Below are 17,115 nucleotides of genomic sequence, written 5' to 3'. Positions count from 1 at the left end.
CCATACCATGTAAGCAAGCAGGAGCCCTGGCAACGGGAATGAAATCCGTCTTTCTGCCTCAAAGTCATTCCTCATCACTCAAGGATACCAGAGTATTTATACAGAACAATTCAAGTGCGCAGTACAGAGGTCACTTTTCTTCAGAAGCAAAGCAAGTATTTTTAAGCTGCTGTATCTTAGGAGCAGGGGCATGTGCTCCAAAGCTATTAAATGATTGTTCTGCAGTTAATGCTGTGAGCTGAGCTGCAGGAACTGTCTGGGCATGTGCTGGCAGACAGGCCAAGTGCACAATGAGGGATGTCAGCTTAAATCGCTGTGACTGGCTGCTGTAGCTTGGTGGGGATATGGACTTGATCGCTTCTGGTTCTGTGCCACCACCCCAAATGCTTCTCAGCCTTGAAGAGAGGACGCTCAACACCAGAAATGTGTTTTCTGTCTGGAAGAAAGGAAAGGAGGTTTTGTACTTTACCATTCATGCGTTAGCAAGTTGAACTCTCCATAAAGCTGGCCCATTGTGATGGATTTGGGATTCAGCACAAAGTAGCGGACTGCTTCGTAATTCCCACCGCTGGCTGCAGGCTGACCTTTCAGTGATGTCATTGCAGCTGCCAGGACTTCATAACTCTGCAAAAGCAGGACAGCCAGAGAGTTAACTGCCATGGCTCCAGAACGACAAAGCCACTTGCTCTCACAGCAATTGCATTCAAATGCAGTGAGAAAAGAGACATAGTGAAGGGTAATATCAGAGGTATTATAAGGTACAGAGATGCCTGGCTGAAATAAAAGCACAGAAATTAAGCACTCTATATGCAGGGGAGGAGGAAGTTAGATCTGTGCAAGAGGCCTGAAGCACCTAGAGAGGTCCAAGGATGTCTCAAGCCTTAGAAATCTGCAGCACAACTAATAAGCCTCAGTCTAATCTCACAGCTCAAAAGTGAACCAGTAATATACCTCCCTATGACTATACATTATTACTAACAGGCAGCATCTTTGTGCCCTGACTTCTATCTGAGAAAAGCTTTAAATGCCAGTATGGGTCTTCTCTGAAACTTAACCCTCTGCAACACTGGTAGGTGATGGTTTGCTGGGGCCAACACAGTGTCTCACCCATACCTTTGTCTTCCCAGAACCTGTTGGTCCCACCAGCATCAGGCCGTGACGAACCACAGTGGTCTCGTACAGTTGGATGCATTTAGTCACAAAACCTGTACAGGAAGATAATGCAGAGTAGGTCTGGGAACACATCTCTTTCCTAGGGCAGCATGCTGGACTAAAAGCCCAGGTCCAGAGGGAGCTTGTGGAGAGCCTTTCCCCTCACCATCAACATCCTTCAGATTTGCCTGGATGCAGGATTTGCGGATGGCTTCTTCCAGGATGCCATAATCAACAGGTGTTTCTTTGATATTTGGAAATAAATCTGAGACAATACCATTGAAGAGCTTGAGGTCATCCTGCAGGAATTTGGGTACGTTGGCATCCCTAATAGCTCGCAGGCAGATCAGCTCCTGCACAGATTTAAGAACTCAGGACTTCAGAGATCCTTCCTCTTGTATGAGGCTGCAGAAAAGGCCCCATAAGTCTATGTCAGCTTGAAGTACAAACACATTTACCTCATCCATATCAGGATTCTCTCTTTTGAGATTGCCAGCTGTTGAGATGACAGTCTTCACAGCTCTCATCCCAAAGTCATAGTGGTCCTGAAAAAGGCACAGAGGAACCTATGTCGTCAGATAGAGGAGCACCACCTATAAAAGTAAGCTTAGGCATGCACTCAGCAGGCAAGAAAAGAAAAATTAAAGAGTTATGCCTTCAGAACAATTCTTCCTTTAGCCAACTCTATTGTCAGTATCCTTCAAACAACTAATTAGTCCTCAGCTGTACAGTCTATGAATTGAGGAAGATGAGAATAAGTGCACAACGAAAAATCCTAGATGGAAGGAAAAGCAGGCAGGGCTGTTTGGCTCAACTGTCCTGACATTGTTATCCTAAATAGGATTTAAGGTGAATGCAAATCCAGCCACAGGAGCAGAAAGGAGAATTAGAAAGAAGGAAGAAAGATGAAGAATGGGTGTAGTGACCTTTACGACATATGCTATCACAAGGCACCAAGAAAACCGTCCAGGTACTTCATGCCTGGGCTGTGTAAGTCTCACATTTAGAAAGCATTCATGGACATGAAGGCATCTACCTGGGCACTGAGCTGTTCTGACAATAGTTTGAATGTTGTGGTGATCTTCTTTGCAAGGATTTTGGCTTCATTAAACCCAAAGGAGTAGAGTGAGATCTCAGCAATCATGGAGTAATCTGGGACCATCATAGCCACAGGACGAAAGAGAGCCTGGAACATACAGATCCAACACAATGTCCAGAACACTGTCATTTCTTTCTTTTTTTCCCAGCAAATTGAAAAGGCTGAGTATCCATTCCAGACTGTTTAGAGGACACAACATGAGTGTGTGTGGCACCTGTCACTGTCACATCCCTGCAGACTGCAATATGAACAATGCCCTTTCCTTACACATGTGGTTCAAGTCTCAAAGTGATCCTGTAGACTCTCCGAAAGCATCACACCCTAACTCTTGTCATGGACACACTGGTGGGTCCAGGTAGCATCCAGCACCTTTATTGCCCCTCCTTCTGTCTGTGCAGCCTGCCCTCCTTACCTTCAGGTTATCGGGCAGTTCAGTGCGCCCAGCGTACCCTGGGTTCATTGTGATGAAGACTGCACAGGATGGGACCAGTGGGATCTCTGTGCCTTCAAATATGAAGGTTTCCACCTAGAAAATTAAAAATATGATCATCCTCGAAGAACAGAGCCTGACCTGCAAACTGAATAATGTAGCAGAATCTGCCAAGAGGAGAACAATAGCTTTTAGCTGTTAAATTATAAAGCACAAACACACACAGCTGCCCACAACAGTAGTGACTCAATCTGGTCCCACTGCAGGAACCCAGTATTACCAGCAGTATTTTTCCCTGTACAAAAGACTGGGGTTGTGGAAGATTTACTGATGGGTTAACTTTTCTTTTCTTTTCTTTTCTTTTTTTTTAACCCTTGAACAGACTTCTATCCCTTCAGCTGTAAACAAACGTCTTGCCATTTATTTTGCACTAGAGATCAGACCTGAATGAATTCATTGGAAAGAGGGCAAAGAGAAACCTAAATCCTTTTTAAAGCTGTGTAGGTAGTAATTTCAGATGGGGGATAAAGTAATGCAGAAGAATTTATGGAGAGCAAGTTTCTAATTCCAAGCCAAAGTCAAGGAGATTCAGGTCTTAACCCTTCTGGGCCTCCAGAGAACAAAGCAGAGGCTGGCTGCTAGACTGGCTGACAGCTGAATCTCCATTAAAGCCAACAATTCACAGCAATTACAGTGCAACTCTGTGTGCACGAGTATGTGTTTTTCTGCACATAGTGGGTTTTGTGAATCCACCAAAGCTTGGTTAACACATTTAGACAAATTTGGTGTTAAGCAACTCATGTCGGAACACTGACTGCCTTTATCACAGCTCCAATTTTGTTCATCTCAGTGGATCTGTATCAGAGCGTTTCCCACACCAAAGTCTGCTGGCACTACAGGTCAAGGTGAGAGGTACTTTAGCCTGTGAGAGTGTGGGCAACTCTGGCAGCATAGGCTAGGGTGAAGTTAAAAATTCCCCTGAGGATGTTGACTGTAATGGATTGGTATGATGTCCCATAGTTAGGACATTGTTCAAACCTCTCCTCAAGGATGTCTGTTCAAGTCGCCCCTGAGAAGTGAAGCTTGAAGGTTTGTGCAGAGACAAGGACTTGCCTGAACTAGCTCAAGTGGAGATTTTTTTGCCTGCCTTTGCATCCACATGTTCCTTACATACCCTCTGCTGCTGTGCTTTCTGGATGGTTGTGATCTGCTGGGCCACCACTGAAAGCACCTCAATATCGATGCGGTTGAACTCATCGAAGCAAGCCCAGGCACCAGAGCTGGGCAAGGAAGGAAGAATGAAGGGAGTCAGGAGCACCATACAGGAGCAGTCTTGCAGTCAAAAGTTCAGCTATAGCCAGAAGTTACATATCCACATACTGGGTAGGCATAACAGAGACCAGAAGTGAACACAAAAGGGCCCTGATGTCCCATGGCAAAGTGACACAGCCACTGTGTCCTGGTTCAGTGGACACCCTGACTGTATCACAGGCCATGTGATGACTGCCCATGGCAGTATCTTATCCTAGAGCTTGGGACAAATTCTCCCTGTTATAGATTTCAGCTTTGAAGTGGTGTCATGTTGAATTCCTAGTTTGTACCTGAGCTGTAAGTGTAGCAGATGCAGTTTATACAACACTTAAGTCCATTTTTCAGAGTTTTGAAAACTCTGAAAATATAAAGGTGGAAGCATGCATATGAGGAAGGTGATCTTCCCACAAGGCTTTCTTTCTTAAGAAAGAAGTTAAATTACTTACAAAGAAAACATCTGAGAAAAGAATATCAGCCTTTGTTGGAGTAACTAATTCAGATTCACCAGTGTGCAACAGACTAATTGGACCAGCTCTGTTTGAAATGTAGAGAAGAGAGAAGCCTCTCTGAGAGGCTCCCTCAGGGCTTAGAGCAGTCTCTCTTGGCTGCTCAATTTTGAATACTCTCAGCAGATTCTCTTCTTCTTAAGATTAAGCAGCTTGTGGGCTGAATCTCAGTCCAACATGGATGATATTAAAATAAAGGCCAAAGCTGCAAACATTTGCACAGGTGGATTAGTATATTGTGGATTAGTGCAAAGCATTTTAATTTTGCCTTAAATGAACAAGGATCTCCTTTTATCTCTCTTTTTTTTTTTTTTTTTTTTTTAATTGGATCAACTGTTCCTCCTTTCTGGCTGGAATTTTGTAACCTTGCTCATTCTGGAACTCAGCAACCCCCTTGCTAGGGCATCCCTCAATAATGACGCTCAGCATTTCACTGTACCTGGCTAGTCCCTTAAAAAACTTGCCCATTGCCATAAAGTCGAGTTGGTCAGAGCAGTTGAACACTACAGTTTGGATTGCCAGTGCTTTGCCCAAGTCTTTTGTTGTTTCTGTTTTGCCTGTTCCTGCTGGTCCTGCAGGTGCTCCTCCAAATTTCAGGTGCAGAGCTCCTGTAAGTGTCAGATAACACCTACAACAAAGAAGAAACCAGATGATGAAAAAAAACATTTGTACTGATTTCAGCAAAGAGACATATGATCTATCCAGCTGGAGACAAGGAGGAATCCACATTCATTATTCTACAAAACTGCTTAGATATGCAGCATTCTGCAAGGGAGTTAGAGCTATGTGGCCTTGATTAGTATTCATGGGGGCCTGCATGGATAAATCCTTCTGCCACTGGCTACAAATTCATTCTGTGGAAAAAGGACAGTTACAAAAGGGTAAAACTATTATTTCTGCTGCATATTCTAGAGTACTAGCTGCTACCTTCTGGTTTCTAGAAGAGCTCCTTAGCTATCAGGTGGGCATTTTATTTGAGAGCACTACATTAAGAATTAGGAGAGTGAAAGCAATCAGTCTGAGCACTGATCACTAGGAATACAGTAGCAACCAATGCCAGGGTGCTCCAGTGCACTTGTCTCAGGTAGTCCTTTACTGTACAAATGGATTCTATTTACATACATTAAGATGTAGGAGCTGCATGGTCAGATCCTTTGTTTAATCTTGTTCATCCAGAAGAAAAAGCAATAAAGAAAAGAGAACAAAAGTGCGTTTGTTACCCAGAAAACAATGTCTTTTACCTGTCAGTGAGGGGTGTGATAACCAGACGGCCAGTGTTCCCCAGATACTCATAGCCATAGAGAAACTCAGCATTGACTGCTCTGATGTACAGGTCATCCCTTGTCCAGTAGTATCTAATGGTGAGTGAACATGACATCAGAAAGACAAACACTGCCTGGCAGACAAAACAGCTCACGAGATTACAGGTTTGGAGACCTGTATGTTAAGGGATTTCCCTCTCAAGAGCAGAAAGGATAAAGTGACACAACAGGGTGGACAGGAGTTCTCACAGGACCTGGGATCAAGCATTGCGCCCCTTGGGCAGGAGCACGGCCTTTCACAATGAAACATCATGGTATGGGTTAGTTTTTATTGCCAAAGAGGATGCCATCAAAACTTAGATCTCTCTCAAACTCCTGTTTCCATTTGTCATGGACACAGCTGATGGGTAAGGAGAATGCAGACTGGCCAGGGAGGCCAGCTGAGTTGTGCTCTCTAACCTGAGCTGGGAGATCCACTCAAAATCATTCATGCTTGTTACATTCTCCTCAACCAGCTTTGCTGCAACATCCTTGGCATGGACCTCGATCACAATAAGAGCTGACAGCACTGCTCGCTGCATCTTGGACAGTCTCCCACGGACCAGGGCCACCAAATCTGCCAGCTGGGGAAGGAAAGGAAAGTACCCTGAAGCAATCCACTCTGTACCAACGCAATGCAATCAAACTCAGGGCATGCTAAGTCTATTCTGTACTCAAGCAACTTCTGTCTCTTCTCTTGTCAGAAGCACAAATGACTGCTCAGAAAGCAAATGCTATTCAGGGCTGGCTCAGAGCTGAGTTTTGCCTACACCATCACCATGTTCAGGTGAAAAGAAAGAGTTAGAGCCACCATGAAGTCCAGAGCTAATAACTCTCAGGTATTAGGTGTGATCAGATGCACAGAACTGATATGAAGGATGCAGTTTCCTCCACTGTCCATCACTTCAGTTCTTCAACTTTGGCTTCTTGAGTAACCCTGGAGAAGTTATCTTTCACCTTGTTATAGTGTTCAGGTAGTGATCATATTATCAATCCTGTGTATTATTTGAGGTTTATTATGACAAATACCCTAATAATTGAGAAGACAACCTATTTTATCACCTGTTTTGAACAGTGCTATGCAAAACCGTGTCTCTGTTTCCCCAACAGTATTGTCCTGGCTGTATTTATAACTTGTCTGTGGTCTGATGATTGAAAAGTCTCCATCTGGCAAAATCTCACCCTTTCATTCATTTTCATACCTGAGCACTCAGCTGTGGGTAAAGCCTGCTGGACAAATCTCCAGCTTCCAGAGCTTCAGACACTTCCTTTGTCCAGAAAATCTGGCAGCCAGCAATGACCACTTGGCCAGGCCATTGCAAGACCCATGTGGTACGTGGAGTCTTAAAATAGGAAAAAACAGGTGTGAGAAAGGGGAAAAAAGGTGGTAAGACATTTATTTATTTGTTTATTTATTTCTATGTCCTCTTGCTCTGAGATGCATGATTAACAAATAAGCACTGAATTCTTGTTTAAGAGGCTTTCCTTTTCTTTCCCCTCCAGCTGCTATGAAGAAATTGTCTTCAGGCACCAGATACAGCAGGCACCTTCTAGCCACTATGCCACCTGCAGTAACCAGTTACAAGTAACCAGCAGCAGGTGAAGAGCAGGAATCTGTGAGACTCAAAAGAATATTTCCCCTCCTCTGGCCTGTTCTAACTTTCTTACTTTCAAATTTTCAGTCTGAATAAGAAAAAGTAACAGATACAGCCAAGGCCTCTTTATTTATCAGCCTTTCTCCTTACCTAGATTAGAAATTTCAGTTTTGCACCAGCATAGCTTTTATACAGAAACCAGAGCCAAGATATATCCCCTATGCACTGACTGAAACCAACAGTTCATGTGCCTTGATTACTTTTACCAGCCCCTAGCTCACTGTGAGACATGAGAGCTGAAGCAGAAGATCCTTACAAGGAGGAAGTAGTCTGGAGAGATGAACAGACATGGACTCATACAGAGTTGTTTTACGCTGTAGGAAAGCTGTTGAGGGAGTGTGCAGGGTTTGCATTCTGCTGGACCATTAGCTTCTTGTCCAGCTGCCCATTCTGCACTTACAGGCACCGTATTAAAGGCTGTGTTTTGAAAGTAGAGTAGAGTAGAGTAGAGTAGAGTAGAGTAGAGTAGAGTAGAGTAGAATAGAATAGAATAGAATAGAATAGAATAGAATAGAATAGAATAGAATAGAATAGAATAGAATAGAATAGAATAGAATAGAATAGAATAGAATAGAATAGAATAGAATAGAATAGAATAGAATAGAATAGAATAGAATAGAATAGAATAGAATATTCTTGTAGAAGTTCATCAGCCCCATCTCTGGTGACCTCTATGGCAAGCCTGGAACCAACATATCAGAGAGCTGCCAGTCTGTGTTAAAACTCTTACCTCTGGATAAACACCAATTGATTTTTCTACGTTGTCCCGAACACTGGCCTTCATGGATTTCTCCACTTCCAGCAGCCAGTCCTCCACATTCTCACTGGGACGGATGGCAGTAAACAGCTTCACCTCTTCTCCTTCACCAGAGTACATGTGTGTGATCTGCAGGTCTTCCTGGAATTTCAGCTAATGGAAGAAGCACAACAGGAGATATGAGTGGAGGATTTCTTTTCTATCCCTGCCTTCCTGCCCCTGGGGGACAGCCAGCCTATACCAGTGTTTGCTCATTATAAACCTGGTGCCAAACTTGGTTGCCAGTAGTGATAATAAAGTGGGCGACAGACGTGCAAAATGACCTCTCCAAATAATGGAAAATGATTGTATGAAAACAAGAGATTCACATAGCTTGTGACTTGAGTGAAGCAAATCAAATTATAGGTAGGATGAACATTTCTCGTCGCCTGTCTAGGATTCAGACCCTTGACTCCCGCTCAGTTCTGTAGACTCAAATAATTTCCCTTGATGTCACAGTGCCTGGTTTTAAGAGTAAAATTTTAACAGCTTCTCTGGTGCCCCAGCATAACACTGAAAGTCCCCTTATTTATTGCAATGGCTTTGCACCAGGTTTCCAGTTCAATTTCCTTTCTATTTTTCCAAACTAATGACTAGGAGATTGGTTTTACTGTCTGAGTACTGTGGTGGTTCGAGCTGTGACTAGCTATGGAGTCTGAAGTCTATTAGGAATAACAAAGAGGAAAAATAGCCAGGTTAACTCCAGCTCCTAGGAAAGGATGAAGGCAGAAACTTAATTCAGCTCAGGCTTGTTCAGTCTTTGTCCCTTCTGGGGCTGTCAGCAGGAGTGGGATTCCATCCTAACAAGGTGCCTGCGAATAGAAAGCTAAGTCAGAGCTATTTCTCCTGGCCTTCACGGTGAGATGGACACACATCTCCAGAGAGAGTGTCCTCTCCTCCTAGAGTGGATATTTAAGTGAATTTCTCTAAGTCAACTTTTGCAGATGCCTATTTTCCCCCATTTGTCTGAAGGACAACTAAGGGCACCCAGGTCATGGGCAGATGCCTGGCTTTGAGATGTCTGAAGTGAGGTTGCTGGAATCCCACTTCAGGACAGGCAGCACCTTCCAATGCCTATGTACATTTACAGCTTCCCAGGAGATACATTTCCACACAGCAGAATGTGAACATTCCTCCAGACCTCAGAACGCCTCCAAATTCCCATGACACAGCTTTCCAAAGGTAGGCCAAGCCACTTGTGTGCTTGCTTTGCCTACCCGTGCAATGTTCTCAAAGCACTTGTGGAGGTGAGGTTGTACAGCAGTGGGGTCTTTTGTCTGAGACAGTATTTCCAGCAGCTCATCATCTGAAAGGAAGTAGAACCTACAAACAGAGAGAGGTGTGAGGAGAGGCTCTGTTTACTGCAGAAGCAAGGGCTAAGTCCTGGCATGATGGGGAACAAGTCTTTTGCGAAAGAAACTATTTCTGACTGCTCACTGATCTCTTTGTATTTGTGTAGATGAGCAGCCACCATCCAGCCATCTCCCTTTTTGTAGAGACAGACTTCTCCCTCTGCAGAAGGCAGTTATTTCCAAGCAAAGAGGGTTTAAATGAGTATCAAAGAATATAAATCTTCCTTCAGGAATAAAAGTTACTTGGAGGTTTTAATTTTACCCCACCCTTTCTACATAAATCCTGAGGCACAGATATGCAACGATGCTATCAGACTGCCCTTAACTCACCACATTTGTGTGTGCCTGTTTTCTCCCCATCAGATGGCAGCATTGAAAGGCACAGCTTTGCTTATGCTTGCAGGCCATGAATAAATCCTAAGCTTAGGTGGTTTTGCTCTTTCTTGGCAGAATGAACTGCAGTGAGCCTCTCATATTTTCTGAAACGGGGAGTGCGATCTACCCCTGTGAAACTTGGGGTTACCTGGGAAAAGCGCTTCTCTTTGTCTCCAGATATTCACTCAGTCCTTTCTGCACAAGTTCAAGTAGTTTGTTACAATTTTGCAGCTTCTCCAGTAGCTCTGGATCAGGGCACAAAGTAATCACCTACAACAAAATGTGTAACAGAGGAAGCATCAGTATTCTGAGCATGTGGGAGATAAGGCAGTGGAGATAATTGGGTTGCCCAGTGATGTTACTGACAGGATTTAAATGACTCATTTGCAGGAATTCTTAGGGATCTGGAGAGGTGTAAGCTTTGTGGGAAAGGAGGGTAAACAGCCCTTATGGAGACAAGCATTTCTGAGTTCCCCTAAATACCAGCATTTGTAATATGGAATACAAGTGGTGAAGGAGTTCTGGGAAATGGAGACTGGATAACAGAAGAGAGCAGAGCACTACCATCAGGACACAAAAAATAGGCAAAAATAATGGTTCTAAAAGAGAATCAGTCTTGAGGGAGGATTGATTACAACCACAGCAGGTTACAAGAGTCATAGGAGGCAGGGTGTCTGTGTGAAGAGGGGGAGGAATCTGGTGGGGTGGAAACTTTGGTGGAAGACACTACAGGGAATGGCTCTGTCCATTCAGGCACGAGAGAAAAAGGCCAAATTCTGAGAAAAGAAACCCAGCACAATGCCCTGTACAAGGCTACACAGTTAATACAGTGCTGCTTACGTCCACACCATTATAAAAACAGTGACTCAAAGACACAGTCCTTGTGTGAGCACAGCTTCAAGGTGTTTGAGATACCTGCACTGGCTTTCATCAGGGCACATACCTCAGGATTTGCATTGGCTTTCTTCATGACATGCCTCCAATCCTTATCCACGGTGTTGTAGCGCTGGCTTTCCACTGGGAGCTGTCTTTTGATGTCCTCTGAGCTAAAGATTGGCTCCAAGTAGAGCCAAGAGCGCTGACAGTTCAGCCACTCCTCTAGGACATCCTAGTGAGAAGCAGAAAAGCGTATCAGGATACCATGCTATGAACCTGTTCAACAAAACCATCCAAACTGTGCACCAGAACATGTTTAAAAAAACAAGAAAGTGAAAAAAAAAAGAAAAAAAAAAAAAGAGGTGATGCTGCACTTACACTTTCCATATTTCTAAAATCTACCTACAGGATCAGGAACTGCATTTTCCTTTCCAAATAATTATCAACTTCCTAGCACTCCCCTTTTCAAAAGTTTTGTAACTTTTCTTCTGCAGCACTGCTATTTTGCTGTCAGAGTCCTGCTGGGAGCTCCTGGTTTGATGAGCAAGTGCTGGCACAGTCTGCCAGATCCTGCTTAAACAGCAGTCTTCCTACACCTGCTTTCCTACACCGAGATGTGGATGACTAGCATGGATTTCACAGGGTCTGTAAGAATCTGTGAGGTCCACTCAGTACAGTATGATTAGAGAGACCAGTAACACTATTCACAGCAATAGGCAAGTTCTGGCCCCACCAAAACATGTTGCAATAGGCAGCAAAAGGGCTGCATTACTTTCCTTGAGTCAGAGGGCTTCCACAGGCCCTGTTCTTCCCTAAAGACTGATACTCTCTTGATAATTGCCCTTCCAGTTCCCAGCAGCAACTGCACAGTGTCCACATTCAAGCATGGCAGCACAACCCAGCTGCCTGTCTTCACCACACATGTGTGGCTAAAAATCAGTACCTGTGTCATCTTCAGCTTAGTTTCCCACAAGTTCATCCTTTCCTCAAAAGGTTTCTTGAAGGGTGAGAAAGACATGCTCTGAACCAGGACAATATGATCATCTAGGAGCTGAGAAATGTCATCGGTGCTTTTCAGAATATAGGTTTTTGTGTTTTTGTAAAGCGTCACAATGAATGAAACAGATTTCCATTCCATCTCTATCTTGTTGAGTGCCTGGAACAGAGGGACAACTAATTTAATTTTCAGATACAACCTGTACAAATGGTTATGCCAGCTTCCACAACTTTCTTAAGGCCACTCTCTAGAAAATGACAGATTCTTGCTCTTGGATTCCACTGGAAACTGCAGCTGTGTATTTTAGGCAAGATACAGTCAGCAACAGCACATTTCCTCTGCATTGTCCACAGGTTCAACACCTCAACACCAGTGCTGAAACAAACACCTTAAGGGGAAAAAATGGCAATTTCACCTCCAGGCCTGTTTATGCTCTAGATGCACAGAGGCTGCCAGCAAAGGGATTGTTAATGACTATGATTAATGACAGCTTTGTCAAAAGGGGAACTATCCATTGGGAACTTGCCTGAGATTTCAGAGAACAAGAGCTGCCAGAAGGTCAAGACCATCTTAGATCACATCTGAACTGGTGAACTGAAGCTGAAAGACCATCTCATCTATGAATCTCCAGAGCTAGAAAGGTTTCCCCGCATGTTTACTGGTTTAAAGGATTTGCCATCCCCAGTCCCAGTCCCTAATCCCCCTGACATAACATTTGAATGGCAGAGTGCAGACAATCAATTTATTTTAACTTTACCAGTCACTAATCTCACAGTGCAGAATCAGATCCAAGCAGTGGATCAACATAACCATAAGGCAGAGCTGTTAATGCCACAATTGAAATTCTACACAAGATAGAATCAGTTCTTCTACTGTGTGAACCCAGTTGTGTGGCCATTGCTCCCTTCTGTAAGGACAGCAACCTTCTTACTTGTGCTGCAGAATGTGTCTAATGCTCTGGGACAACAGGAACATCACCCAAAGCACTGACTGCCTGCTCAACAGAAACCTATTTGAGAAGCAAGCAGAGGCACAACAAGTCCTCTCTTCTCACATTTTCGATGGCGTACTCCTTGCTGGCTGTCTCAGCTACTTTGAGAACACTCTCCATGTGGTCCTGCAGGTTCAGTTCCAGGCAGCGACCAAATGTCATGCTGGGCTCCAGCTCAACACCAGCCTTAACCTGGTTTGACAGCATCTCCCAGTGCCGACTCCTCATCCCAGGATTGCGCAGCCCTTGAATTAAGGGCACGTACTGTTTGAAATCATCCATCTGGTCGCGAAAGCTCATGGCGACGCTCTGGCAGTCTTTCAGGGAGAAAAACAGAACAACATCAGCAAAACAGTGTGTGAAGAAGCTGCCTTAAGGAACTCCTAGAAGCTGTCTAAAGCCTGGTGTGTATGTAGTCACATGGTATGGGGTAGGTAAGCAGCAGGAGAGAGCACTGGCAAATGCAGGTTAAAGTAAGGAGGATGTGAAGGCTCTCTCTACGTGACCACTAAGCCAGGATTCAAGCCTGCTCCCAAGAAGCAGATCTGCCTGTTATCAAAAGCTTGTTACAGGCAAGCCCATGCTAAGCAGAAGTGTGCCTTAGGCTAGAGCTCACCAGATGAAGAGAGGCAGACAAATTTAACTTCTTAATATGGACTAAAGCATGATCATCTGCCAGTAGATATTTTGGAAGTCTCAGTCATCATTTCAAGATACTCATTTCTTAACAAAACTTCATTTTAATTTATCTCACACCACAGCTAACATCATCCTCAATAGAAGATGGACACTAAGGAGCTAGAAACAGGCTGGGATCCCAGTCTGGAAATGGAAAGTGTGCAGAACAGGCCCTGCCAGCCTATGGCCACGCTAGAGACAATCGTACTTCTGCCTCATATGAAGGACAAAGTGAGGGAAAGGGCTTTTCTCTCTGGGGGAATCCTAGAAAGTCTCTGCACTGTTCACATCCTCCCTTTTTTTTCAGCTTGCGCTACTCTGTGAGTAAAACAAGGGGTAGGTAAAGAACATGGGACTTGCTTCCTTTCTGAAATCTGGCTTCAGCATGTGCCTCCTTTTATTGCACCTGCATAGCTGCACTGCGCGCTCACAGCAAAGATGTGACCACCTCGCGCTCTCTGCTGGGGATATGCAAAGGCAAGCCAGACTCAAGGACAAAACAAATATGTTTGTATTAAATAATACCAGGCACCAGAGAATATTGCAATGAACATAAGTAGGTATTCTTAGTATTTCTGTTTATCATAGTGATTCATAGTTACTCACGCATCCACTCATCACCTCCTCCATTGGGGCTGATTCATGGCATTGTTTAAGAGCAAGTTCAAGTTTAAAAGGATGAATCAAAAATCACCCACAGCAAAACTATATTTCAATCTAAGCCATATGGCAGGAGATTTTAGAATTCGCTCTAAAGAATGACCAACACATCTCTGAGAATCAGGGAATGGCAAGTTAAGCTACAACTGAAGTCTCAGTTTCAGCTTTATTAGGAGAAATGGTCAAAAGACCCTCATGCGAATTGCAAGGGCTGAGCACAATCATCTAAACTTCACACACATTCAGGCAAGAAGGAAAATTGTTATTATATTGCAGAGATAATTTCATTTTATTCATAACAAAATCAAAACCTCTTCTGGCTTGCCATTAAATGCACTGGCCAATGAAGAAAACAAGATTGGCCAAGAAAACAGCACCTGCAAGACCCAGATTCAAGTTCCCTTGCTTCCTGACTTGCACAAGGGCTTAAACCCACATGTCTAGCCAGTGGGCTATATAGTAACTCTCTGTGACTAGCCTGGATTATTGCACTATATATATCTATATATCTATATTTATATGTATATCTTCATCTATATATATATATTTGAGTAAATGCTAACCACAGCATCAGAGGGAGGCTGGTGCTTCAAGCATCTAACTAGTATCTAGATGTGAATCATCATAGTTTCAGGAAAAAAAAGCGGAAAATAACTTTGCTAGCATTTTCCCAGCTGTCTCTAATACACGTGTGACATCCCCACAATCCCTGCTTACAGCATTCTGTGACATGCCTCACATCAAAATGCTGATATGCACCAACTTCCTTTCCCCAGACTGTGCATCTACCTGGTGAATCCTTGAACTGCTTCACACATCTCTGCATGGTCTTAACAGAGTCATTGACATTCTTTTCTAGCTCCTCTGCCTCAATTTTAAGGAGAGAATCATTCATCCAGCTCTCGTTCCACTTTATCCAGTCTGACACTGTAGTCCAGAGATCATAGTATGGCTGGAACTCCTTAATCATCCTGGACACCCCACTGTACTTTAGAAAGAGATGAAAAACAACATAAGCAACAAGTGTATTCAGGTCCAAACAACAGCTTACATGTCAAAAGGCAAAAAAACCCACCTATTTTTTGAATCTGAAGCCAGCAAGGAGAAAACATGTATTCCAGGAGGATATATCAGACTACCTTCTCCTGGGCCAACAACATGTATTCCAAGGGAGAGAAACCAGCAAAAACCAACATACATCCAGTGGAGCTGTGCCTGCACCATGTGTGTGGCATGGAAAGCACTCTTTCCACTTCCCTCTACAAAGCTCTCCTGCAGAATGAGGAGATTTTGATGGACAGGCCACACACCATCAGTGAAAGCACACACCACACATCATATCGAAACTTGGCTCCTTACAGGGAAGGAGAAGTAACCACAGACTGAAGGGTAGGAAAGGATCATCATGTGAACTCCACTTCTGGTCTGCAGCCAGGCTTGGCTGGATGTGGATGACAATGACTCATTGGCAGCTGAGCAGCTACAAGCAAAATGAGTGTTTGCAACTATATAAACTGTTGCTTTAGGAGAACACCACGCTCCAAGCCCAGCCAGCTGCCAGCACCCACTATGCAACCACTCGCATTCACACCTATAGACCTGCAGCAACAGCCTTAGAGAAATAGATGCATCCTAACTGCTGCTTCAAGACCTTCCCCAGCCAATTTCTCCTCATGAACATCCCTCATATCTCACTGTGGGCATCCAAAGTCTCTCACAGAAGTGGAAATATCAGATCCTGATCAACCTTCCACATTTGCCTGGGATCAGCTCTTCTGCAGCCCAGTGGAGCGATGAAGCAGTGTAGTCAATCTACAAGACTGAGGAGCAGTTCCCCAGATAAACCAAAACAGCATGAAGGATTCCTTTCTGAGGAACTACATCTCATTATTTGCTCTACCTGCTGCCTAGAAATCCCAACAAAGATCAGAGTCCTGTAGGTACAGGACCTGACACTTACATCAGTAACTCTGATGCCAAAGAGTCTTTCCCTGTTGTTGTAGAGAACTGCCATTTCCTGAAGCTCCTTCTGCTTCTTCCGGACATCCCTTGCATCTTCAGCCAGCTCATGGGCTTGGTTAACATCTGACTGGACGGAAAATCCACCTACAGTCAGCTGGAAGAGAAAAGGCAGGCATAAATTTGGATTCTGAAGCTGCGTGCTGCTTCTAGAGATATCAGCTTCCTGGTGTGCTCTTTGTTACATTCAAGGGCAAGATTTTTATGCTTATGATTTCATCTCCTCCAAACCAATTTCACTTCTGTTTAGACCGTGATGGAAGGGGTGAGGAGAAGCAATAACCACTGGTCAGGTGGAGGAAACTGTAAATGTGATGACCAGTTGCTTGTCTTCTTTGTGACGATAGTTAAATCCCCAAGGAATAGGAAAAATACGTCTGTGCCCAAATTTGATGCTGATATTTGTTACAGAACCAGTAAAGTGCAAATGATAGCTCTACTAGTCACTCTGTGTTTCCAAGCATTGTTTAACAACACATATCTAGAGCTTCTCTGATAAATTTTGTGTTTTGTTTCGGTAGCTTGGGTTTGTTTGCTTGATTTGGATTTTGCTTTGGTATTTTGTGTGGGTTTGTTTTTATTTGTTTGGGTTTTTTGATCCAGTGTTGGGGTACTATCATTTTGGGAACCTGTTTCCAAGAAAATCTAGGTCAGTGATTCCACCTTTCTAAAATGGCTTTTTTCCCCTGAATTAAAAGACTTTCTGAGGAAAAAATAAAACTCAGACTATTTTAGCAGACATCAGAGGTGTCTCAGCTCCAAAAGTCTGCATTTATTTCAGGGTCTTTTCCCACAAGATGAGTTCCATGGCTGAATGCTGTATTTTCCCCCTTGATGGCAGCGCATTACAGGAGATGCTCTGCAGGGAACTGAGTACACAAGAAAGAAAAAGGAGGTGCCCGTGTTGCCTGAGCACC

The 17,115-nt window shown here is 43.8% G+C and overlaps 1 protein-coding gene across 1 annotated transcript in view; it reads right to left on the bottom strand.

The window, feature by feature from the left end:
* DNAH1 (dynein axonemal heavy chain 1) overlaps positions 1-17,115 on the bottom strand; it is a 66,332-nt gene that overhangs the window by 32,123 nt on the left and 17,094 nt on the right. Inside the window, exons 17-35 of the mRNA XM_088061735.1 lie at positions 16,140-16,295; positions 14,969-15,167; positions 12,905-13,158; positions 11,797-12,009; positions 10,921-11,085; positions 10,126-10,247; positions 9,468-9,573; positions 8,185-8,364; positions 7,002-7,142; positions 6,220-6,383; positions 5,740-5,853; positions 4,938-5,126; positions 3,856-3,961; positions 2,664-2,777; positions 2,189-2,338; positions 1,611-1,697; positions 1,319-1,505; positions 1,114-1,205; positions 470-624 (exon numbers count right to left, since the gene is read on the bottom strand). Of these exons, the coding sequence (XP_087917861.1) occupies positions 470-624; positions 1,114-1,205; positions 1,319-1,505; positions 1,611-1,697; positions 2,189-2,338; positions 2,664-2,777; positions 3,856-3,961; positions 4,938-5,126; positions 5,740-5,853; positions 6,220-6,383; positions 7,002-7,142; positions 8,185-8,364; positions 9,468-9,573; positions 10,126-10,247; positions 10,921-11,085; positions 11,797-12,009; positions 12,905-13,158; positions 14,969-15,167; positions 16,140-16,295 (2,894 nt within the window). The remainder of the gene's footprint in view (positions 1-469; positions 625-1,113; positions 1,206-1,318; positions 1,506-1,610; positions 1,698-2,188; positions 2,339-2,663; positions 2,778-3,855; positions 3,962-4,937; positions 5,127-5,739; positions 5,854-6,219; positions 6,384-7,001; positions 7,143-8,184; positions 8,365-9,467; positions 9,574-10,125; positions 10,248-10,920; positions 11,086-11,796; positions 12,010-12,904; positions 13,159-14,968; positions 15,168-16,139; positions 16,296-17,115) is intronic.

This window comes from Pseudopodoces humilis, chromosome 13, assembly GCF_049639895.1.
Source record: "Pseudopodoces humilis isolate 2021_Gansu_Grassland_sample_001 chromosome 13, ASM4963989v1, whole genome shotgun sequence".
NCBI lineage: Eukaryota > Metazoa > Chordata > Aves > Passeriformes > Paridae > Pseudopodoces > Pseudopodoces humilis.
The sequence above is the reverse complement of the archived record's forward strand: the minus strand, read 5'-3'. Positions and strand labels throughout refer to the sequence as shown.